Source organism: Talpa europaea, assembly GCF_964194135.1.
Source record: "Talpa europaea genome assembly, chromosome: 8".
Classification (NCBI taxonomy): Eukaryota; Metazoa; Chordata; class Mammalia; order Eulipotyphla; family Talpidae; genus Talpa; species Talpa europaea.
Window position 1 is genome coordinate 121,491,414 of NC_140075.1, and position 23,122 is coordinate 121,514,535.

General features: G+C 51.9%; 1 protein-coding gene and 1 pseudogene across 8 annotated transcripts in view; one reads left to right on the forward strand and one right to left on the reverse strand.

Annotated features, from left to right (window-relative positions):
* Positions 1–1,385: 1,385 nt before the first annotated feature.
* The window catches only part of MARK3 (microtubule affinity regulating kinase 3), a gene marked incomplete at both ends in the record, with an annotated part of 72,447 nt that continues 50,710 nt past the window's right edge, over positions 1,386–23,122 (forward strand). For 6 of the 7 annotated variants that reach the window (XM_084240556.1, XM_084240557.1, XM_084240559.1 and 3 more), the window contains 2 exons: positions 1,386–1,436; positions 18,396–18,587. In XM_084240556.1, coding sequence (XP_084096682.1) covers positions 1,386–1,436; positions 18,396–18,587 — 243 coding nt within the window. The remainder of the gene's footprint in view (positions 1,437–18,395; positions 18,588–23,122) is intronic. The other variant, XM_084240561.1, reaches the window with a different exon arrangement.
* On the reverse strand, positions 16,117–16,570 carry LOC311176114 (NADH dehydrogenase [ubiquinone] 1 alpha subcomplex subunit 13-like; annotated as a pseudogene). The gene has a single exon. The product of its transcript is annotated as an NADH dehydrogenase [ubiquinone] 1 alpha subcomplex subunit 13-like (transcript).

The following is a 23,122-nucleotide window of genomic DNA, read 5'->3' on the forward strand; positions in this document are numbered from 1 at the left end:
TGATTCTGGTGCTTCCACACCTATGTGCCTGAAGAAGCAGGGAATGTCCTAGACGTAGCAAGCCAGTTCACCTACCTGCGGCCGAAAGAGGGAAAAAAAAAAAAATAGAAAAGGGACGTCAAGCCATGACCCACTACAGGTCTTAGGGGCGGTGGAGGTTTTGGGACTTGGGTTCAGATCCCAGCTCTGGCGGCCGACGTGGGCACCTGGGTGAAGTCACGCTAACCTGTCCAGGCTTGGTTGGCATCACAAGGTGTGTCTGTCCATCTTTCAGGGTTACCCTGAGGCTTAAATGAGGTAACAAATGCAATGGGGTACAGATGTGCCCACCAGGCAGGCGCTCAGGAACAGCTCATGCTTCCCCAGGCCGTGCTGGGAACCCCGCCCCAAAGGGCCGGGCTCTGCGCCCCACGGAGCTCGCGCCGGCAGGGCCCGGCCGGCGGGCAGCCCTCCCGCGGCCACGCCCGGGGCGCAGGCCCGACGCCGGCCGCTGGGACATCTAGAGGCTGCTCCTGGGGTCCTCTGGGCTTGGCCGCCACGTCTTCATCGCGCCCCTCCTCCCGCAGAGCGCTCGGCCGGCGGCCCGGTCCAGCTCCCGCCGGGCCCCGAGCTCTCCCGGCAGGAAGTGCCCGCGGCCGGCGGGGCCGGAAGGGCGACGGAGGGCTCGTCGGCCCGACCCACGCGGCAGACTCCGGCCCGGCGGAGGGGCCAGGCCGCCGCCCAGGGCGCCCCGCCGGCGGCTTCGGGGTGGCGCGCCCCGCGGACGCGGGGAACCGCCGCCCACCGGCCGGGCCGCCCCTGCTCCGCCCCGGGCCCGCCCCCGGCCCGGGCCCCGCCCAGTCGCCCCTAGCAACAGCGGCCCGGCCGGCGGGCTCGCGCCGCGCTGATTGGCCGAGCTCGGAGGCGGCGCTGCCGTCACTTCCGGCCTCGGCAGGCAGCAGAGGAAGCCGAGGGGCGGCCATCTTGGGTCTGTGAGCTCCGAGGTGCCGGGAGCGGCGGCGGCGGCGGCCCGGGGCCGAGGCTGAGGCGGGCAGCGAGCGGGAGGGAGAAGCGCAACCGGGCGCCGGCTCCGCCGCCCCCCCCATGGTCGGCGCCCGCCGCCCGCGGCGGCCTGTCTCGTCCTCCGCCTCCTCAGGGGCCGCCGGCGGCGCTGCGTGGAGGCCCGGCCGCTGAGAGCCGCCGCGCGAGCGGAGGCGAGGCCCGCGGGGCGCCCTGAGCGCGGGGAGCCCGCGGGGCCGCTCGGCGGCCGGGGGAGCATGAGCCCCGGGGCCCGCCGGGGCACGGCCCGGGCCCGGCCCGGCATCTAGACGGCCGCGGAGGCCGCCGGGCGCTCGAGGCCGCCGGCCGCTGTTTCCCCCGCGTCGCGCCGCCGCGAGTGGAGTAAGATGTCCACGCGGACGCCGCTGCCCACGGTCAACGAGCGCGACGCCGAGAACGTGAGTGGCCGGGCGGGCGGCCGGGGCGCGGGGGCGGCGGGCGCGGGGGCCCGGGCTCCGTGGGGGGCTCCGGGCCGCGCCGACCGGTGGAGGAGCCGCGCGGCCCGACGGCGCCCGGGAGGGCCGGGCCGGCCGAGTGCGAGGCGCCCGCCCGCCGGCTCCCCGCCGGGCCGGCTCGCCGCGCCGCGCGCCCGCTGGCTGCGGGAGGGGCCCGGCCCTGCGCCCCTGCGCCCGGGAGCTGCGCGCGGGCCGGCGGCGTGCGGGAGGAGTGACCGCTCGCGGGGCGCGCCGGGGGCCTTGGCGCTGTGGGTGCCCGGCGCCGCCCGGCCGGAGTCCCCGCCGTGGGCGGGTGGCGGCCCGGGGGCCTCGCCGCCCGTGGCCGGGAGCGCCGGAGCCGGTTGCTGGCGAGAGGGCCGCGCTCGGGAGCGCTTGCTGCGGGCCGTCCTGCGCCCTCGGCGGGCACCGCCGCGCGGCCCGAGCCGTCGAGCGCCGCTTGGTCTAAACCCTCCGGGGCCGCCGCCGGCCGGGCCACCGGGCGAGTCCCGCTCCGGAGACCGGGTCTGCGCCCGCCCGCCCGAGGCTGTACGCACAGGACACGGGGTCCCCAGGGTCCCGAGGAGCCCGACCTGGGCCCCGGTCCTGCTCTGGTGGCTGCAGCCGGCGCCTCCCAGGCCGCATCCCGGGGAGCCCGAGCAGGCCTGGAGCATGAGGGCCCCCCCGGGTCTTCTCCTTGTTCGCCGGCGAAGTCACTGGGAGTTGCTGCACAGTCTGTGTTCTTGGAACTCGGCAGTTTTAGTCTTTAAACCGCGCTGCCCGCGGAGCGCGCCTTCGTTCTCGCAGGATGTGAGTGAAGTGACAAGACCAGCTCGTGGCGAGGCCCTGCACCCATTTCAGCAGTTCCTGTCCTGGTGTCCCGCGCAGTTGTGTGTGTCCCGGGGTGCCTGCCGCGCGGCCCGGTGGGGGTGACGGTGCAGCCCGAGTGGGCAGCGCTTCTGGTGACCCTTCTTAAGAGACCACCAGAGACCACCATCACGCCGGGAGGCAAAAACCTTTCCTTTACTCAGAAAAGCCCCCAGGCCCTCACAGTTAACCCGCCCCCAGTCCTGTGTTATCTCTAGTTTTACATTTTCTAGAATGTTATAAACGGGAATCACTTTCAGTTAGCATAACTCTTTTGAGGTTAACAGATGTATTTGTCTGTCTCAGTTGAATCCTTCTGATCGCTGAGTAGTTTGGATGTACCAGTTTTTAAAAATCCATTCACCCAGTTAATAGGCATTTTAGCTATTATGGCTGTTAATATCTTTGTCTATTTTTGAGATTTTCCATTTGGCTCACTGTAGAAGTCTTATTTAAATTATAAGTAATCATACGTGCTTGTCATTTATAGGTGAAGAATAATAAAACGCAGATAATTTGCAGAAAGGCTGTATTCATCCTGATAAACTACTCTGTTTTTATTTGTGATTTCCAAATACAAATACCCCTTTAGCTGAATGGTACATGAAAGATAGTAATCAAATAATTTTGTAACTCAGAAGGTGTGGTCAGACAGTCTGACCTGATGAGGATGCTGAGGCTCAGAGAAGTGACGGGTCCAACCTGGTCCCTCCACTTTTTTATTTTTTAAAGATTTAGTTATTTATGCATAAAAGAACTGGGGTACAGGCCAGAGGTGTGGGGGGTGAGCAGATTCACCAGAGACAGTGGGGAACAGAACAGGCAGACTGACAAAATGCACTGCTGAGGGGAGCAGCAGGGAGACAGGAGAGGTCTGCTGCACCATGTGGGTAGCTCCCTGGCCAGGCATCAAACTCATGCTGCAGTGGCTGCAGATAGCTTCATAGGTTGTGTCTTAACCCCCTGCACCACCAGGGAGGCCCCCCACCTTTTTAAAAAGATTTATTTATGCATATAAGAGCTGGGGTACAGGACAAAGGTGTGGAGGGTGAGCGGATTCACCAGAGACAGAGTGGGGAACAGAACAGGCAGATCCACTGAAATCCACTGCTGAGGAGAGCAGCTGGCGAGTCAGAAGAGGTCTGCAATGCCATGGGGGTAGCTCCCTGACCAGGGATCAAACTCATGCTGCAGTGGCTGCAGATAGCTTCATAGGTTGCGTCTTAACCCCCTGCACCACCAGGGAGGCCCCCCAAAGCTGCTTTTTTTAAAAAAAAAAAAAGTAAAAATCAAAATTTCTTCTTATCAGCTATCCAGTGTTCAAATTTCCTCATTTGTCTACTTTTATAAGTCTTTGTTCAAATGAAAATACAGCTTGGGTCCATGTAGCTGGTTAACGTGAAATAAAATGTTTTTTAAAGATTACAAAAAGTCTGCAATTTATGTTCTACAGTTTATATAAAGGTGTGAATAAATTCTTTTTGTATACCATAAAAGCCATGGAAATGAATGTTTCACTTAATTCCAAAGTGTATGTGTATCATACTTTGTAAGCTTGGGTTACTTGTCAGTGTACTGGAGGACCCAGAGCTTTGCCAGTTATTTAATATTTTCCTGGTGTGTGTTCGCCGTGCACTTAATTTTTTTTTTTTTAAAGATTTATTTATTTACGCATACAAGAGCTGGGAGTACAGGACAGAAATGTGGGGGATGAGAGAAGTTACCAGAGACAGTGGGGAACAGAACAGGCAGACTGACTGAAATACACTGCTGAGGGGAGCAGTGGTGAGTTAGGAAAGGTCTGCTGCGCCATGTGGGTATCCCCCTGGCCGGGGATCGAACTCGTGCTGCAGTGGCTGGGGGCAGCTTCATGGGTTGCATCTCAACCCCTTGTGCTACCAGGGAGGCCCTCGTCATCTGTTTTATGAGATTGTTATTAACCTATTCAGATATGACCCGGTGTGTGTCTGACACTTCACATGGTGCTTTAGAGGGTAAACTCAGAAGCCATTTTACTCCAACCTCAGGGCTTCCCCATCCCTGCAGAACAAACATCCCTGAGCTCTGTGAAACTGGTTTCTAAACTCCCCATCTGGAGCAAACAGTAGAATCAACTGGAGCCCTTATGGACGTGCAGATTGCTGGGTCACGCCCCTAGGCTTTGAGCCTTGGTTGGGGGCCCTGTAGTTGGCATGTAACAAGCTCCTAGGGAACGTTGCCCCCAGGGGCCACACTTCAAGAATGGGTGTCTTTGTGTTCAGGAGAGGCTTTCCACCCAAATTGTATTCCTTCACATTGTACTGGAACTGTAGAGAGATTTCCAGCAGAAAATAATGCTGAGATTCTGTGCCTTTTAAAAACTGATTCTTTATAAGAAAGCGTGGTTATGCATAATAAAGATAGTTACATTGCTAAGCATTACTCCATATCAGACAGTAGTACTAAGTACTTAACTGTAATAGCCCATTTAAAATATATGATTTCATTTAATTTTTTTTAAGATTTATTTATTTATGCATACAAGAGCTGGGGTATAGGCCAGAGATGGGGGGTGGTGAGAGGATTCACCAGAGACAGAGTGGGGAGCAGAACAGGCAGAACACTGAAATACACTGCTGAGGGGAGCAGCGGGGAGACAGGAGAGGTCTGCCTCGCCATGTGGGTTTCTTACCTGGCCGGCTGGGGATCGAACTCGTGCTGCAGAGGCTGCAGATTGCTTCATAGTGTGGTGCTTAACCCCTTGCGCCACCAGGGAGGCCCTACTTGGCTTTTTTTTTTTTTTTTAAAGATTTATTTATTTATTTTTATTTTATACAAGCGCTGGGCACAGTCAGAAGCGCGGGAGGGTGAGAGAATTCACCAGAGCCAGAGCAGAGAGCAGAGCAGGCAGAAGGACCGAAGTACACTGCTGAGGGGAGCAGCGGGCGGCAGGAGAGGTCTGTGCGCCATGTGGGACCCTCCTCCGGTGGCCGGGGAGCAGCTGGGGATCGAACTGGTGCTGCAGAGGCTGCGGGCAGCTTTGCAACCCAGCGGTCAACCGCTGCACCACTGGGGAGGCCCCCTACTTTGCTTTTTTTTTTAAAGATTTCTTTATTTATTTATACAAGCACTGGGTACAGTCAGAAGCGCTGGAGGGTGAGAGAATTCACCAGAGCCAGAGCGGGGAGCAGAGGAGGCAGAAGGACCGAAGTACACTGCTGAGGGGAGCAGTGGGCAGCAGGAGAGGTCTGCGCGCCATGCGGGACCCTCCTCTGGTGACTGGGGAGCAGCCGGGGATCGAGCTGGCGCTGCAGAGGCTACGGGCAGCTTCGCAACCCAGCGCTCAACTGCTGTGCCACGGGGGAGGACCTCTACTTTGCTTTTTTAAGGCACAGCTTGAATGAAGGTTTGTGGGCCTTTTCAAGAAAATTCATCGCTGAAGAATTATTTTTAGCTGGGTCAAAGTGTTAGGGAAAAGATCTTATAGTTTTCAATTTGGGGATTGTTTTTCTGTATGTAAATTAGGCGAAAGTGGAAATTTGCAGTCAGTAGATAATATTGCCCTTATTATGTAGCACACGATTATTTATACTTTAACTACTTGTGACTTACACACAGTTTAATATAAACTGATAATACCTGTTACTTCGGAGAGGATTGCTCTGAATTCTAAGATACAGCCAGGTTTTACCCCTGGGATTGTTTCCAAGTTGGAAGTAACAGCGAGTGTCCCCTAATGATCACCGTTGGGAGGATGAGAGCAGAAATTCACCTGTCTCTTGTCCATTTTAAACTTTCAGATTAAATCTGAAGGAGAAAACAAGTCTCTTTCCTGGGAATCTCCCAGCTTTAATGTCATCTGAGACAAGTATGTAAAGAATGTGCTTGGGTTAGTCTGGAAGCAGTAATAAGGGGTTTACGCAGACCCGTGTGCACCTGCCTGTACAGAATGATTGAGAGGGCAGAAGTGGGCCCTGGAAGAAAGGGGCTTTTTTTTGGGGGGGGGGGGCAGGGCAGGGAGGCGGCAGGGAGGTCCAACGCTTTCCTTCAGCCTAGAGTGCGCTCTGAACTCCCCTACCTAAAGTGTCACATAACTGTATGGAGACTGGGTAAGGCATTGCATCTGTGGGTGACATGGGATCTTGGTGTTCAGAGTTGAAGCTTGAACGCAGTGTCGTTGCTTTGTGGAGGCTCAAAAGCAGCAGTTGTGGTGTTTGTATTATGGGCATTTTACATGAACATCTGTATTGATAGATTCAGTAGGAAATTTGAATAAATTGAATGCAAGGTTTTTATTCCAGAATTTTATATAACCTCATTCTTTATGCAGTAAGTGCCTTTGTGACTTCATTGACTACGATAGCAGATTCTTTTTTTTTTTTAAGATTTATTTATTTATACAAGAACCGAGGTACAGGCCAGATGCGTGGGAGGGTGAGAGGACTCACCAGAGACAGTGGGGAACAGAACAGGCAGACAGACTGAAATACACTGCTGAGGGGAGCAGCAGGGAGACAGGAGAGGTCTGCTGCGCCATATCTCCCCCAGCAGGCCGGGATTGAACCAGCGCCGCACAGGCTGCGGACAGCTTCACGGTGCTGCGCTCAACCACCTGCGCCACCAGGGAGGCCTGGATAGCAGATTCTAGAATGCGAATCCTGGAGAGGAACAGACCTAAACTCATGCCTAACTCACCCTTTTTATAGCTCTTTATCCAGAAGAATCATGTCAACAGAGGCTAGCACCTTTTGTTGTTGATCACATTCTATTTCCATGCGCTTTCTGCCTCGCCTTATCTTCCTAGCCCTGCCCGATGTAGGCCCAGGAGTAGCTGTTAACTTTACTAGTGAATTGAACTAAAGGAGCTTATGTTGCCTCGTCTTAGAGGAGGCCGGCATCTGTATCGTAACACACACTTAAGACACTTAGTGGTGAGGCACTTCCCCCATGGCGTGGTCATGTGTTGAATTTCTTTTTCCATTTTGTACTAGTTGAGTTCAGGTCCTTAACATTTACTTTCTGCTTACTGTACAGTTATCCCTGCGAGACATGGAGCCCCACAACTTGGTGGTATAAAATAGCCATCATTTTATGCTATTCATAGATTGTAAGGATTTGATAGGGATGACTTATCTCTGCTCCACTATGTCTGAGACCTCAATCTGGGGGGGCTCTCGAAGATTGGGGAGGTTGAACACCTGGGTCAGGAGATCCACATCCTGATTGCTAATTCACTCCACTTATCTGGCGCCTTGGCAGGTATGGTTAGGAGCCTGGGCTCTGCTGGGACTCTTGGCTCTAGCTGCAGCACAGGCTACACAGGCCTGGAGGCCTCAGTGTGATTGGACTTCTTCCGAGGTGGCTTCATATTTCAGCAAACAAGACAGAAGCTCCCTGCCTTGATGACCTCGCTCAGAAGTCTCTCAGTCGTTCTGCCATTTTTCTCTTGGTTAGAGCAGTCCCGGGCACCCTGTCACAGGCACGAGAGGCATGCACCTTCCTTATAAGTAAGCTGTGTCAAAGACTTTGGGGTTATGGTCTGAAACCCCTGTAATAGTAACCTTTGGGGGTTATCATTGAACTTAGCGTTTTGCATGACCTTGGACAAGTTGTTTGGCTTCTTTGGGCCCTGTGTGCCTCGTCTGTGAAATAGGATCGAGCTTCCTCTGTAAAACCGCACGGGACTGCTGTGAGGAGGAAACCTGCCCTGTTCTGGCTTCCCTTGCGTCTGTCCTTCTGTTCTGCCTCTCCTCCTGCACTCGGCTCATTCCCGGGTGTCTGTCCTCTTGCTGTTAGGCCGCAGTGTCGACACTGGGAACTCTTCTTCCAGACACCCCCATGACTAACGCTCACCTCCTCCTCTTTTTAAATGTCACCTGAGTGAGGCTGGCTCTGACCACCTGTGACCCTGCCAGTCTCTCTGGATCCGATCTTCCATTGCATTTATTACCTCCTAACGTTACTATAGAATTGATACGCTTTTTGCGTCTTGTTGATTTCTACTGGTGTGTTTTGAAAGTACCGTGGGAACAAAAATACTTATTTTGTTCACTAATATTAGACCAGCTGACTGGAACGTGCTGGTCCTCTGCTACTGGTGACCAGTAAGTTTCGGTTGACTCAGTGACCAAGTGAGGGGCTATGGATGAAGCACTTAAAGCGGTGCCCGACACAGCGGTGCATGCGTCAGTGCTGGTCCTCAGTAAAGTTAATGGTCTCTGGTACTGGGCTTCTCAGCTCTCCTCGTTTATTCCAGTGACATCACTTCTTTAAAACCTCAGACTGCTTTTTTTTTTTTTTTAAGATTTATTTGTTTATGCATATAAGAACTGGGGTACAGACCAGAGGTGCGGGGGGTGAGAGGACTCCCCAGAGACAGAGTGAGGAGCAGAACAGGCGGATCCACTGAAACCCACTGCTGAGGGGAGCAGCAGAGAGACGGGAGAGGTCTGCTGCGCCCTGTGGGTCAGCTCCCTGGCCGGGGATTGAACTCAGGCCACAGTGGCTGGCGATAGTGTGATAACTAGAGGCTTAACCCCTGCGCCACCAGGGAGGCCCCTCAGACTGCTTTCTTAAAGGGAGGCTTGATGGAAAGAGTACAAGGGCTTGGAAGTGAGAAATAAAGACAGGAGCCTAAGGCTGTGGTTGAGGGAGACATTTCTGAGGTAGAGTCATGTGGAACAAGGTAGAAGTGACACAGCATTAAAGAGCAATTGGGATTTAATGTTACAGACTTGCATTTGGAACCGGCCTTCAAATAACTTAATCCTGGACAGATTTCTCTCTTGTCCGTCATCCACTTAGTTGATGGCCAGGAGGGGATAACATCATCTGTGCAGGGGTGCTTGCGAGGAGAGAGAGGAGCACCTGTGCAGCGCTGACCCGGCCACGCTGTGTGATGGGGCGTTGTGAGCACCGACCCCTCTCAGCGTAGTGTTAGTCTAAAAAACTAGGTGACTGCAGACGCAGGTTTGTGTTCAGTGTCCTTGACCTACCCCGCTTGTTTTCTTACTTCTGACGGCTCACCTGTGTGGACGTAACGCTCTAGCCAGACAGTTCTGTGCAGCTGTTGGTTTGCCTGACAGTTTCACACTTGCTGGTCGCCAAGTCCTGGGTGCCGAGGATACAGAGATGAGACAGTTTTTGCCCACAAGGAACTGACCGTCAAGGCCTTTGTTGTAAAAATTAAGTTAAGGGTTAGGGATGGAAGGAGACAGAGAGTTGAAAGGGACCCCCCCATTCGAGAGCTTAAAGATAGGAAATTGCTGGGCCTCCCTGGTGGCGTAGGGGTTCCGTCTCACACTATCAAGCTGTCGCCAGCCACTGCACCACCCCCGGCCAGGGAGCTGCTCACAGGGCGCAGCAGACTCCTCCTGCTCCCTGCTGCTCCCCTCAGCAGTGCGTTTCAGTGGATCTGCCTATTCAGCTCCCCACTCTGTCTCTGGAGAGTCCTCTCACCCCCCGCACCTCTGGCCTGTACCCCAACTCTTGTATATATAAATAAATATTCAAAAAAATTTGCTAGCACTCGTGTCAGGCAGCTAAAGCCATCTCCCCCCTTCCCCCCGCCCTGCCCCCCACATTAGTGGCACGTGGAGTGAGTGTGTAAACCAGTGGGACTGCCTGCATGTGATGTGAGGTCTCGCCTCCTTCCCCCTTGTGCCGTGTGAGTTGCTCCCTTGCCGGCTGGGGATTGAACTGGTGCTGCAGAGGCTGCGGACTGGTTCACAGGTTGCGTCTTAACCCTTGCACCACCAGAGAGGCCCATAAATGGTTATCTTTAAAATTTTGTGATAAATTATTACCTTGCCAAGCTCTCCTGGGCTCCAGTGGTACTTCTGATGCTGATGTTTGCAGGTAAATCGTATCACCAGCAAATAGTGAGTTTTATCTCTTTCCTTCTGATACTCATAACTTCTTAAAGTACTAGCTATGACCCCCAGTATTACGTTAAATATTGGTAATGATATAGGTATCTTTGTCTTTTATTTTTTTTTAAGATTTATTTATTTATTTATACAAGCACTGAGTACAGTCAGAAGCGCGGGAGGGTGAGAGGATTCACCAGAGCCAGAGTGGGGAGCAGAACAGGCAGGCCGACGAAATACACTGCTGAGGGGAGCAGTGGGCGGCAGGAGAGGTCTGCGTGCCATGTGGGACCCTCGCCAGGGATAGGACCGGCGCTGCAGAGGCTGCGGGCAGCTTCGCAGCCCAGCGCTCAACCACTGTGCCACCAGGAGAGGCCCATCTTTGTCTTGTTTTTGATCTTAAAAAGATTCTAAAGTTTCTCGGTTTAGTATAACATTTGTTAAAGGTTTTTTAGTCTATGACTTATCAAATTAAGTTCAGTTCCTAGTTTGCTAAGACTTTTTAAAATCAGAGGGTGTTCCGTCTTACCAAATATTTTTTTCTGCAGTCTATGAAATGTCCACCTGTTTTCAAAATGAAATTTAACTTTGTGAACTCTCTGACGTACAGGACAGCACCTTTATTATCACATTTTGGCTCTCAATATTTTGCATTTGAAAAACCTGCCCACGTGTTACCCGCTTGTTAAAGGGAGGTGGCTTGTTATTTTAAGGGTTAGAGAGGATGTGTGAGCAGGTCTGTGTGTTACAGAGAAACTTCAGGAAGAGTCAAATTGTTTTAAACTTTTAAACCTGACTTCTTAAGTAGGCTTCTTAAATTTCAAGTTGGTGCTTTACTGAATATATAGAAGGGCAGACCTGAACCATTTATTATGTTGAAAATTAAGAAAAATTCTGGTGTATGTGTGTTGGAAGGTATGAAAAGTTGTATCATCTGATTATACAATGATTTATGTTTTGTGTTTTTTTTTAATATATATATGTATTTAAAGAGCAGGTTTATTAGGGAAAGGGACAGAAGAGTAAGACACTTGCATAGACACCAGCGGGCAGGAAGAGCTGCCCCAAAAGGGACAGGTTTGCTGAGAGAGGCTGGCGTGGTTGCAGGTGGGCGGCCTTGAGGAGAGCTGCCCTGTTGAGGGAGGTCAGTGAAGAGAAGTCCCGGCGTGATACAGGTCATGGGCATCCAGAAAGCTGCTGCCCTGCAGAGGGAGAGAGTTGGTAAAAAGAGGCACCTGCATAGTTGCAGGTGGGCAGACGGAGTGCTGCATATTTTCTGTGATTTTTAAAAAAAGATTTATTTATGCATACAAGAGGGTTCACTAGAGACAGTAGGGAGCAGAACAGGCAGATAGACTGAAAGACACTGCTGCGGGGAGACAGGAGGGGTCGGCTGCGCCATATGGATAGCTCCGTGGCCAACCCAGCCGGGAAATCAGATTTGTGCTGCAGAGGCTGGCAATAGCTTGCTAGTGCTGTCTTTAACCCTTGCACCACCAGGGAGGCCCTATATTCTGTGATTTTTAAAACATACAGAAGGACTAATAATAGGTGTGACACAGTGAAGCGGCAGTGCCCATTTGTTTTTCTTACTGCCTCTTAGACTAACGTTGCTGTGGCCCCTGTGACAGAGCTTTGGCTGAAAGTGACCAAATGGAGCACCATAGATTGAACAGATAAGAGTTGTTTTTTCTCACAAAAGATATCTGGTAGGGCCTCCCCTGGTGGCGCAGCGGTTGAGCGCTGGGCGGCGAAGCTGCCCGCAGCCTCTGCAGCACCGGTTCCATCCCCGCTGGCCGGCGAGGGTCCCACATGGCACGCAGACCTCTCATGAGTCTCCCGCTGCTCCCCTCAACAGTGTGCTTCGTCAGTCTGCCTGTTCTGTTCCCCGCTCTGGTTCTGGTGAATCCTCTCGCCCTCCTGTGCATCTGGCCTGTACCCTAGTTCTTGTATAAATGAATAAATAAATCTTTTTTTTTTTTTTAATAGAGGCATGCTTTTATTTATTTGTTTGCTGGTTTGTTTGTTTGTTTGTTTATACATGCACTGGGTACAGTCAGAAGCGCGGGAGGGTGAGAGAATTCACCAGAGCCAGAGCGGGGAGCAGAGCAGGCAGAAGGACCCAAGTACACTGCTGAGGGGAGCAGCGGGCGGCAGGAGAGGTCTGCACGCCATGTGGGACCCTCTTCCGGGGGCCGGGGAGCAGCCGGGGATCGAACCGGCGCCGCAGAGGCCGCGGGCAGCTTCGCAACCCAGCACTCAACCGCTGCGCCACCGGGGAGGCCCTGAATAAATAAATCTTTTTTTTTTTTTTTTTTATTTTTTATTTTTTTTTTTTTATTTTTTATTTTTTTTTTTATTTTTTATTTTTTATTTTTTATTTTTTATTTATTTTTTTTTTTTTTAATAGAGGCATGCTTTATTTATTTGTTTGCTGGTTTGTTTGCTTGTTTTGTTTATACATGCACTGGGTACAGTCAGAAGTGCGGGAGGGAGGGTGAGAGAATTCACCAGAGCCAGAGCGGGGAGCAGAGCAGGCAGAAGGACCGAAGTACACTGCTGAGGGGAGCAGCGGGCGGCAGGAGAGGTCTGCGCGCCATGTGGGACCCTCCTCCGTTGGCCGGGGAGCAGCCGGGGATTGAACCGGCGCCGCAGAGGCCGCGCGCAGTTTCGCAACCCAGCGCTCAACCGCTGCGCCACCGGGGAGGCCCTGAATAAATAAATCTTAAAAAAAGAAAAAGAAAAAAGAAATCTGGCAGCTTCTAGCTTTGGTTCCAGTAGTTCAGTATGTTGGAGATGGTGGGTCTTAATTTTTTCTTTTTAAATCTTTTCTGTTTGCGATCTGGCTACAGGACAACTCAACATGCCTCCAGCTATTATGGTTGCAATGATGGCAGGAGAAAGGGGCTGCATGTAGTGTATCTGTTCCCCTTTATGAGAAACCCCCCACCCCACCTCCAGTAGCTTTTGACTAAAGAGCACTGGCCAGAACTGAGTCGCGCCTCCCTGGCTGCAGGGAAGTTTGGGAAAACAAACGTGTGCCTGGCTGTGCCGCCTTCCCTGTACACATTTGGTTTCTCTCAGTCGTGACGGGAGGAAAGGACGCTGAGAAAGTTGCACCGCGGGGCTTGCTCCACTCCCAGTATTTCTTGGCCTTTCACTGAAAGTTTCCCATGAGTGACCTCGACCAGGAATAACCAGCTATTCCAGCAGCAGAGTGCGTTCATTTGAAAACTTCTGAAGAGGGTGTGGGTCAGAGCTTGTGCGGATGGCAAGCCCTGTGGGCTCCTGCCAGCACTCAGGCTCATGTCCTCGGGTGCTGCTAAGCCTCGTTTAGGGTCCATCCTCAGAGTTAAAGAGAGGTTTGAAAATGAGGGCCTCCCCAGTGGTGCCATGGGTTGAGCGCAGCTCTGTGAAGCTGTCTGCAGCCTCTGCAGCGTGGGTTCCATTCCCAGCTAACCGGTGAGATACCCACATGGCATGGCAGACGCCTCCTGCTTCTCCCGCTGCTCCCCTCAGCAGTGTATTTAGTTAGCCTGCCTGTTCTGCTCCCCGCTCTGTTTCTGGTGAATGCTCTCACCTTCCTGTGCCTCTGGCCTGTACCCCAGCTCGTGTATAAAAATAAATCTTTTTTAAAAATTTGAAAATGAACTTTAATGAATTTAATAGCTTCCAGTTTGCCTTGAGTCTGTGTTGTCAGCAGTGGTGCACACACTTCGCCTCAGGGCGGACGAGATGGTGTCAGCTCAGTTCCATGGAGGGGAGGGTCAGGGCTCCTTTAGTTTTCAAGAGTTAAATCCAACAGCTTCGAGAAACTGTTCTGTGTTTGGGCCACCACAGATTGTCACCAAGTGGCTACCTAAGCATGACTGTTTCTTTGTCCATAGATTGATTGTTGGCTCCTTAGGAAGGAAAAATTATATGCATGGCTTTATTGGCTGACAGTACAAGAAATCAAAATGGTTAAAATATTTAGTATCAGGATTGAGTGCTATGACACAGAATAAATTTTTTCTTTAGAGTTGCTGATGGATGCATGGGTAAAATAAAGGGCCAGTAGAAGCAAAAGCAATTTAACTTGCTTCTATTTTGAGAGACTTATTTTGGTGTTAAGTTCATTACATTTCATTATAAGAAAGCATTAAATACACTAGGTTTAACTCTCCTGGAATTTGACAAATATCAGGTGTTTTAGACCGTTATGTGAGTTTATAATCTAATAGGGAAATACAGGGTTCTTTCTGCTTTGTGTTATGCTTGCATGAGTGCATGTTCGGTCAGGCTGGGTTAGCTGCAGGGGTTAACCAGCATCGCCTCGGTCTAGGTTTGGCCAGTAAAACCCTTGTTCATGAAGTCAGCATGAGGACTCATTGGCTCCATCAGGGCTGAGCTCCCTGGCCAGGCGGGGGTCTTGTATCCTCTGTCTTAGGACAGCACTCAGGGTTCAAGAGGAAGGAAGGTGGCCGTGTGAAGGCCTGCTGTTCCAGGCTTCAGCGTAGGCATGACCTGTCACTTGCGCTTGAATCTCACCTGCCAGATTAGGCAAGGACTGTGCCTGACCTCCGGGAGGAGACTGAGTCTCTGTGAAGTTAGCGTTCTCTCCCAGGAACTCAGAAGCAAGAGCCATTATGGTGGGGAATAGTATGGTTTAGAACAAAGGAGCAAATAGAAACCTAGTTGCACACTACCTCAGAAATTCTGATGGGATGCAGGGAGAGTCCTGGAAAGCTTCATCAAGATAGTGACAGATGCTGGGGAGGCAAGGACACCACTCTGAGAGGGTTGGTCATGCTTGGAGAGTGCTGGGCCTGTATGAGGAGAAGAGGCGTGGGTTAGACCAGAGAGGGCCTTAGCTGTGTTATCGTTCATCCAGCAAGAAGATACTGCCCAGCTCTGTTGCGGCGTCGCTCCAGGTTCTGGGACCGGGTGACACAGAACAAAGCCGGCAGAACACTCTGTCGCCGAGGAGTTGGTGTTTTGTTGTGAGTAGATTGGGAAGAGAGCAGAGGGATGAGCTCTGTATGTGTATGAATTGTAGGGTTGCTCCGGTATTTCTTTACTTGTGGTAGAAGGAAAAGTATTGTCTCTGTAACTCTGCCTGGCACTGGAAAAATTCATTTATGAAAAGCTGAATTTAGAAAACATGTAAATTAGAAAATGTATATTTACCTTACATAAGCCTTTTTATCTAAAATTCTGACCAGTAGTATAATTCTATTTTTTAAAAAGATTTATTTATTTATTTATGCAAGCACTGGGTACAGTCTGAAGCGCGGGAGGGTGAGAGGATTCACCAGAGCCAGAGGGGGGCGCAGAGCAGGCAGACTGACGAAGTACACTGCTGAGGGGAGCAGCGGGCGGCAGGAGAGGTCTGTGCGCCATGTGGGACCCTCGCCCGGCGGCCGGGGATGGAACCTGCGCTGCAGATGTTGCAGGCAGCTTCGCAGCCCAGCACTCAACTGCTGCGACACCCGGGGAGGCCCAGTAGTATAATTCTAAAGACTACATTTTCATGGAGTAAATAGTAAAGTCACTTGACACACACCCCATGGGGACAGGGGCTTTGTTTTGTACACTGCTGTGTTTCCAATGCACAATGTATGCGTGTGAATACAATCTGTGTAACCCCTAGGTAAATATTTGAATGAATGAATAGAGGAAATTAAAAATTATTCTCCATAATTTCACCACCTGACCACTATAATTTTAGTATCGTTCATTTTAGTCATTCTATCAATGAAATACCTGATACATACCAACTACTGTTCTGGGATCTGAGCAACAGTAAGCTAAGCCACCATCCCTGTTTTCATGAACCTTTAGCTTGGAATAAGCATGTAACAAAAACAGTTCTTTTTCTTGGTGGTCTCCAGAGCCTTTATTCTGTCCTGGGAGGGAGGGGTGGGGGTGCCGTCATCCAGTGGGTGCAGGCGCTACGTGTACCACATGAAGCCGTAGGTGGCGTTGACAGTCTCATCGTTGGGGCGCATCCTGTATGGCTCACCCATTATGGGAGCGACCCACCACGTTGTGTGGAACGTGGACTCGCCCACCTTCCAGTCAGGCACATCCTTTATGACGACGGCCTCCTCCTCCAGGTTCTCCGCGGCATCTGCTGGGCCCTCCGATCCTTCTCTGCCTGGAACAGTGGCATCAGCGCAATTTGGGCCCCAAAGTCCTCAATCTGCAGGCGCCTGCGTTCCCGGTTCCACTTCACCATGCTCCAGTACCCGACGAGCAAGGTCCTGCTGCCCACAGCAAACATGCTGTGTAGCCCACTAGCCCCCGAAGGGGAAGCTTCTGCTTGTAGTCGATGGGGCCGTAGACCCTGGGTGGGGGCATGTCCTGCTTCACCTTTGGCACCGCCGTGTTTGTAGGACCTTGCATCCCCCCCTTTTTAAAAAGATTTATTTATTTATGCATACAAGAGCTGGGGTACAGGCCAAAGATGCGGGGGTTGGGGGTGAGAGGATTCCCCAGAGACAGAGTGGGAAACAAAACATGCAGATCGACCGAAGTACACTGCTGAGGGGAGCAGCGGGCGAAACGGGAGCGGTCTGTACCATGTGGACGGGTCCCTGGCTGGGGATCGAACTCATGCTACAGAGGCTGCGGATTGCCTCATAGTGCGGTGCTTTACCCTTTGCACCACCAGGGAGGCCCCACAGAAATAGTTCTTTAACAAACCTTTTCCCTTTGCACAGTGGGAGCAGCAGCTCTCCTGCCGCCATGACTGCAGGTGCCTCTCTCTTCCTTAATAGCCCTGTCCTTTTGGAGGTGACCGACAGACAGCCCCATACGCCTTTGTTTTATTTTGATTTTTTGTTTGTTTCCCATATGCCTTTGAATGACGCCTCGCAGCTCTGCACACTTGCGTTCTGCACGGCCTCGTTCTCTGCGCCACAGCCTCTGCTTCATGACTCTGTTGTTTCAGTCTTTGATCAAGTCCTCATTTATAGGCAGTTTTCTTAATGTTCTAATTTAAGACAGTGTTGCTTAGGTTTGTAACTAGTTCATAAAAGTCTGTTTAATGCCCATGGACATTCGCAATAAAAAGAAACTGCAGGTATTTGAACAAAACAAAAGATGTCCTGCCCCAGAACCTGGCTCACGAGGGGGAGTCGTTAGTGTGGGAGAGTCAGAACAGTGGGTGAGTGAAGGCAGAAATTCGGAAGAGGCCACCTTTTGAGGCTTGGGGGTGGCTGGCACAAGTAAGCCTTTCTTTAAAATACTTGTTTCCTGTCCTTTGCATGGGCGTGTGGCAAAGTAGCTTCTCAGGTTTCCCAGCTGGAATCAGCCTTCCTGTGACCTGTGATAGAGAGAGGCCAGCAAGAGAAGGCCAAGAAGAGTGAGGGGCCAGAGTGAGTTTTGTGAGCGCCAAGACCTCTGGAGGGGAGTCGCGTGAGCTCTGGGGAGGAGGCTGCGGCGGGCGCCGGGAGCTTGTCCACGACCTGTCATGTACACAGAGCGGTGCAAGCAGAGCAGGCCTCTGGTTCCCTCCGTGGGCAGAGGCGCACGTGCTGTGCTGACCGCACAGGGACAGGGCCCGTGGGGCACTTTGTTCATCTAGTCAGCTGCAGTTGGTCAAGGACCAGAGCCTGCTGTTTATTGAACACCTTGTTTTGAGTAATTGTTGGCAGCGCAGTGTAGAGAGAAATTGTGGATCCAGCTTCTCTTGGATTTTGCACTCAGTAGCAATGTGGCCGTGAACACATCACGGAAGTCCCCTCATCTGGTGACTCATGACAGTCACTGTCCTGCCTGTTCTGCGGGGTGTGGTGAGGGTGAGGCGTGCTGGAGAGCAAAGGTTTTCATGACTGCAGGGGTCCTGTTGCCCCTATTTAATGTGGTAGCCACGCGTAGAAAATACCTGTCTGAACACCCATTTGAACGTCAACGCTTGGCATTTTTCTTCTCAGCGTCTCATTCTCCTCAGATTCACAGGATGTGGAGAAACTGTGAAGTGTGAGGGGTGCGTTAGGATTAAAATGAAAGCTGTGGGCCTCCCCTGGTGGCGCAGCGGTTGAGCACTGGGTTGTGAAGCTGCCCGCAGCCTCTGCAGCGCTGGTTCGATCCCCGGCCGCCGGCAAGGGTCCCACCAAAAAAAAAAAGAAAAAAGAAAGCTGTAATGTTTTGTTTCTTCAGGGAGAGGCTGGTGAAATTTGGCGAGTACTATGTGTCCTCTCACTTCCTTGTTTTCTATGTGTTGTAGCACACGTCACACGGCGATGGGCGGCAAGAAGTGACCTCCCGCACTGGGCGCTCTGGAGCTCGGGGTAGAAATTCTATAGCTTCCTGCGCAGATGAACAGCCTCACATTGGGAACTACAGACTGCTGAAAACAATCGGCAAGGGGAACTTTGCGAAGGTGAAACTGGCAAGACACATCCTGACAGGCAGAGAGGTAAGTCAAGTGCGCTGCCTTTCTCTTCTGACGTTGTTTATTCTGGGGGGTGGCGGGGGGGGCATTTATTTCTTTGGACTGAATTCTAAGCTCACTTTTTTTTTTTTTTAAAGAACAAGAAACATTTTCTGGGAGTTTTTTGCTTTCTCATTACTGTAGGTGTAGATATTACCAAATGAATACTCCTTTGCTTTTATTTATTTATTTATTTATTTATCTATCTCTCTATTTATTTATTTTTAAAGATTTATTTATTTGTTCATACATGCACTGGGTACAGTCAGAAGCGCGGGAGGGTGAGAGGATTCACCAGAGTCAGAACAGGGAACAGAACAGGCAGACTGACGAAGTACACCGCTGAGGGGAGCAGCAGGCACAGCAGGAGAGGTCTGCGCACCATGTGGGACCCTCGCTGGCGGCCCGGGATGGAACCGGCGCTGCAGAGGCTGCGGCAGCTTCGGAGCCCAGCGCTCAACCGCTGCCCTCTTCTGCTTTAAAAAACGGGTAATGTTGGGCCTCCCCGGTGGCGCAGCGGTAGAGCGCTGGGTTGTGAAGCTGCCCGCGGCCTCTGCGGCGCCGGGTCAATCCCCGGCTGCTCCCCGGCCACCGGAGGAGGGTCCCACATGGCGCGCAGACCTCTCCTGCCGCCCGCTGCTCCCCTCAGCAGTGTCCTTCGGTCCTTCTGCCTGCTCTGCTCCCCGCTCTGGCTCTGGTGAATTCTCTCACCCTCCCGCGCTTCTGACTGTACCCAGTGCATGTGTGGACAAAACAAACAGACAGACAAACAAACAAACAAATAAATAAATAAAAAACCAAAAAAACATGCCTCTTAAAAAAAAAAAATTATTAAAACAAAAACAAAAAAAAACCGGGTAATGTCACTGCTTTTTCAGCAGCCAGTGTCTGCCACCCAGGACGGATTGTCTTGACCATCACATACAGGCTCATGACCCTTGCGCAGCAGTAGTGTTGTCTTATTTTTTTGATTTAGCCTCAAAAAGTTTCTTCATTGCCCAGATGCTTTTCTCATCGCGTACCCTGATGGGGTGCTGTGAGGATGGCCATGCTTTCCGAGTTTTACGGATACTTTCTTTGCTCCACCACATTCTGTATTTACCCGAAATGCAGCCATTTAAACCGCTGTGTCTCCACCCGCCTGTGGCCTGCCCCGCTGCCTGGCCTCATTCTTCCGCTCAGGCCTTGGCACCTTCTGCTCGCGCCGCCTGGAACGCGTCTCCCCTCATGTGGGGTCTCTTCACCTGGAGGCCATCGGGGACCGGGTTAATCCTCCAGGTTAATCCTCGCCCTCCCTCAGAGAGCACATCTCTCTCGATCCTGGAATTGCCTATGGAGTCTGCGGGGTGGTTGTTGGTGCTTAACACAGCACTTGGCACGGATTAAATATTCAGAGAATATTTGTTGAATGAGTGTCGTGATATTTTACGACGAAGCTTTTTAAAACTGCACTTGGCAGATCTATGAAACTTTCATTCGCAAAATGCTTTCCCTGTTCCGGAGCTTCCTCATGAGTGTGCCAAGGCGGTGCTGCAGATGGCGGGTGGTGCCTGCGCCCCCCACCCTGGGCTGCTGGATCAGGACCAGGGTCAGTTGCTCTGCCAGCAAGAAGCCCCTGTTGGCAGCAGTGTGGCCTGCAGGCTTGCTCTCTCTCGCTAGCTCTCCCTCCCTCTCCCTCTCTCCCTCTCCTTCCGTCCTCCCTCCCGCCTCCCTCTCTCTCTCCCTCCCCACCAGCAGCCGTGAGTGTGTGGGAAGGCTATGACATTGGTGTGGGAGCTCCTTTTGCAGGCAGGCTTACTTTGGACGTCAAAACTGGGCAAGTTTATATGAATTTTAAAGCTACTTTTTAAAGAAAATTATACAAACACTGGGTACAGTCAGAGGCACTGGGAGGGTGAGAGAATTCACCAGAGCTAGAGCGGGGAACAGAACAGGCAGACTGACGAAGGACACTGCTGAGGGGAGCAGCGGGCGGCAGGAGAGGTCTGCACGCCATGTAGGACCCTCGCCCAGCAGCCGGGAATCGAACTGGTGCTGCAGAGACTGCGGGCAGCTTCACAGCCCAGCGCTCAACTGCTGCGCCACGGGGGAGGCCCTAAAGCTACATATTTTTCCTTTTGGTGTACAACTTGATGAATTTGAATGCATTTCTAGATCACGGTACCATCGCTCTCATCATCACGATGCAGAACAACCCTGGTATTCTTAGACACTCCTTGTGCGCTCCCTTTGTTTCGCCTCCGCCCATGGATAGCCTCCCGCATCCCACCTGTCTGTCCTTTATTTCCTAGTTTTGTTTCTTTTGAGACTTTCAAGGAAGTGGCATCTATGTAACCTTCTGAAATAGGTTTGGGCATATTGCTGAAGTTTTTTTTTTTTTTAAGATTTTGTTTTTGGGCCTCCCCGGTGGCGCAGCGGTTGAGCGCTGGGTTGCGAAGCTGCCCGCGGCCTCTGCGGCGCCGGTTCGATCCCCGGCTGCTCCCCGGCCACCGGAGGAGGGTCCCCCATGGCGCGCAGACCTCTCCTGCCGCCCGCTGCTCCCCTCAGCAGTGTACTTCGGTCCTTCTGCCTGCTCTGCTCCCGCTCTGGCTCTGGTGAATTCTCTCACCCTCCCGCGCTTCTGACTGTACCCAGTGCATGTATAAACAAAACAAACAAACAGACCAGCAAACAAATAAATAAAGCATGCCTCTATACAAAAAAAAAAAAAAAAAAAAAAAGATTTTGTTTTTGTCTAGAACTGGGGCGGGGGGGGGCGCTATAGGATTCACCAGACAGATTGAGGAGCAGAACGGGCTGATCTACTGAAACACACTGCTGAGGGGAGCAGCAGGGAGACAGGAAAAGTGTGCTGTGCCCTTTGAGGTGGGGATTGAACTCAGACCCTGGCTGTGACAGTGCCAAGACTAACCCCTCGGCCAACAGGGAGACCTGCACATAGTTTTAAGAAGCCAAATGGCGGGCCTCCCCTGGTGGCCCAGCAGTTGACCGCTGGGCTGAGAAGCTGCCCCCAGCCTCTGCAGCGCTGGTTCAATCCCCGGCCACCGGCGAGGGCCCCACATGGCGCACAGACCTCTCCTGCCGCCCGCTGCTCCCCTCAGCAGTGTCCTTCAGTCCTTCTGCCTGCTCTGCTCCCCGCTCTGGCTCTGGTGAATTCTCTCACCCTCCCGTGCTTCTGACTGTACCCAGTGCTTATGTAAACAAATAAATAAATCTTAAAAAAAAAAGCCAAATGGTACTGGGAGTTTCTTCTAACTAAAACTAGAAATATCTTTTCCTTCATTACCATTTTAAGTAATGGCTCCCATTTTTCTCTTCTGGTAGTTTTTGGTTCTTTTCAATCTTGTGATTTTAGACATCACTGACCTCCTCCCTAGGAAGTGTACAACGGTGGAGCTTTCTTGTGTGACTCACTTCCACCCCTGCTTTCCTTCGCCTGCCTCTCCACGACGTGAGCCGTCCAGGTGGACTTTGGCTTTTTATGGTTATTTTTGTTCAGTGCTAGCTCATTTACTTTCTGTGATCATTTATTTTCCTTTTTTTTTTTTCTTTTTTTTTTATAGAGGCATGTTTTTTATTTATTTATTTGTTTGTTCGTTTGTTTCGTTTATACAAGCACTGGGTACAGTCAGAAGCGCGGGAGGGTGAGAGAATTCACCAGAGCCAGAGCGGGGAGCAGAGCAGGCAGAAGGACCGAAGTACACTGCTGAGGGGAGCAGCGGGCGGCAGGAGAGGTCTGCACGCCATGTGGGACCCTCCTTTGGTGGCCAGGGAGCAGCCGGGGATCGAACCAGCGCTGCAGAGGCTGCAGGCAGCTTCGCAACCCAGCGCTCAACCGCTGCGCCACCGGGGAGGCCCGATCATTTATTTTCATAGATAATTTTTACTTTTGTCTCGAATAATTACCTCATTTTTAAACTTTTTTTAAAGGTACTGTTAATTTTCCCAGATGTTTCGACGTACCTTTCAGATACCTGCAGTGCCTGTGCAGGTCACGTAGTGTATTAGTTCAAGACAGAGAGGCGAATGGAGATTATAGATGGTAAGATAGTGCTTACAGGGGTTTCTCTTCATCCCAGAATCAGCACTTGCGGTCATCTGCACGCTTGCGCAGAGGCAAGCTTCACTCAACTGCTGCATGTCCCTGAGGTCCAGCACCAAGGTGGCACACAGCCTGTTCCAGCTTTGATGCGTTCAGTGCCCTCTGTAGGGCTCTGTTTAGTCCACTGTGTGCCTTTTTTGTCTTGGTGATTTCTCTCTGTTTAAAGTGACCACCGGTGTAGGGCCGATGGGCTCACTCCCGGGTTCCTAAGTGCAGAGCGTCCTGTGCCCAATAGAAGCACCGTCAGGTAAGCGTGCGCTGGACAGTGCTGTTAGGTGCCCAGAGACAGACGCGCGCACGAAAGCAAGGTCATGTGCTAGTGGACTAAGAGGATCAGAGTCTCACTAACCTGACCAACCCTGTATCCCCCCAGGTTCACTGTTTACTAAGTCACTGTTCACGGCAGCTCTCTAGAGCA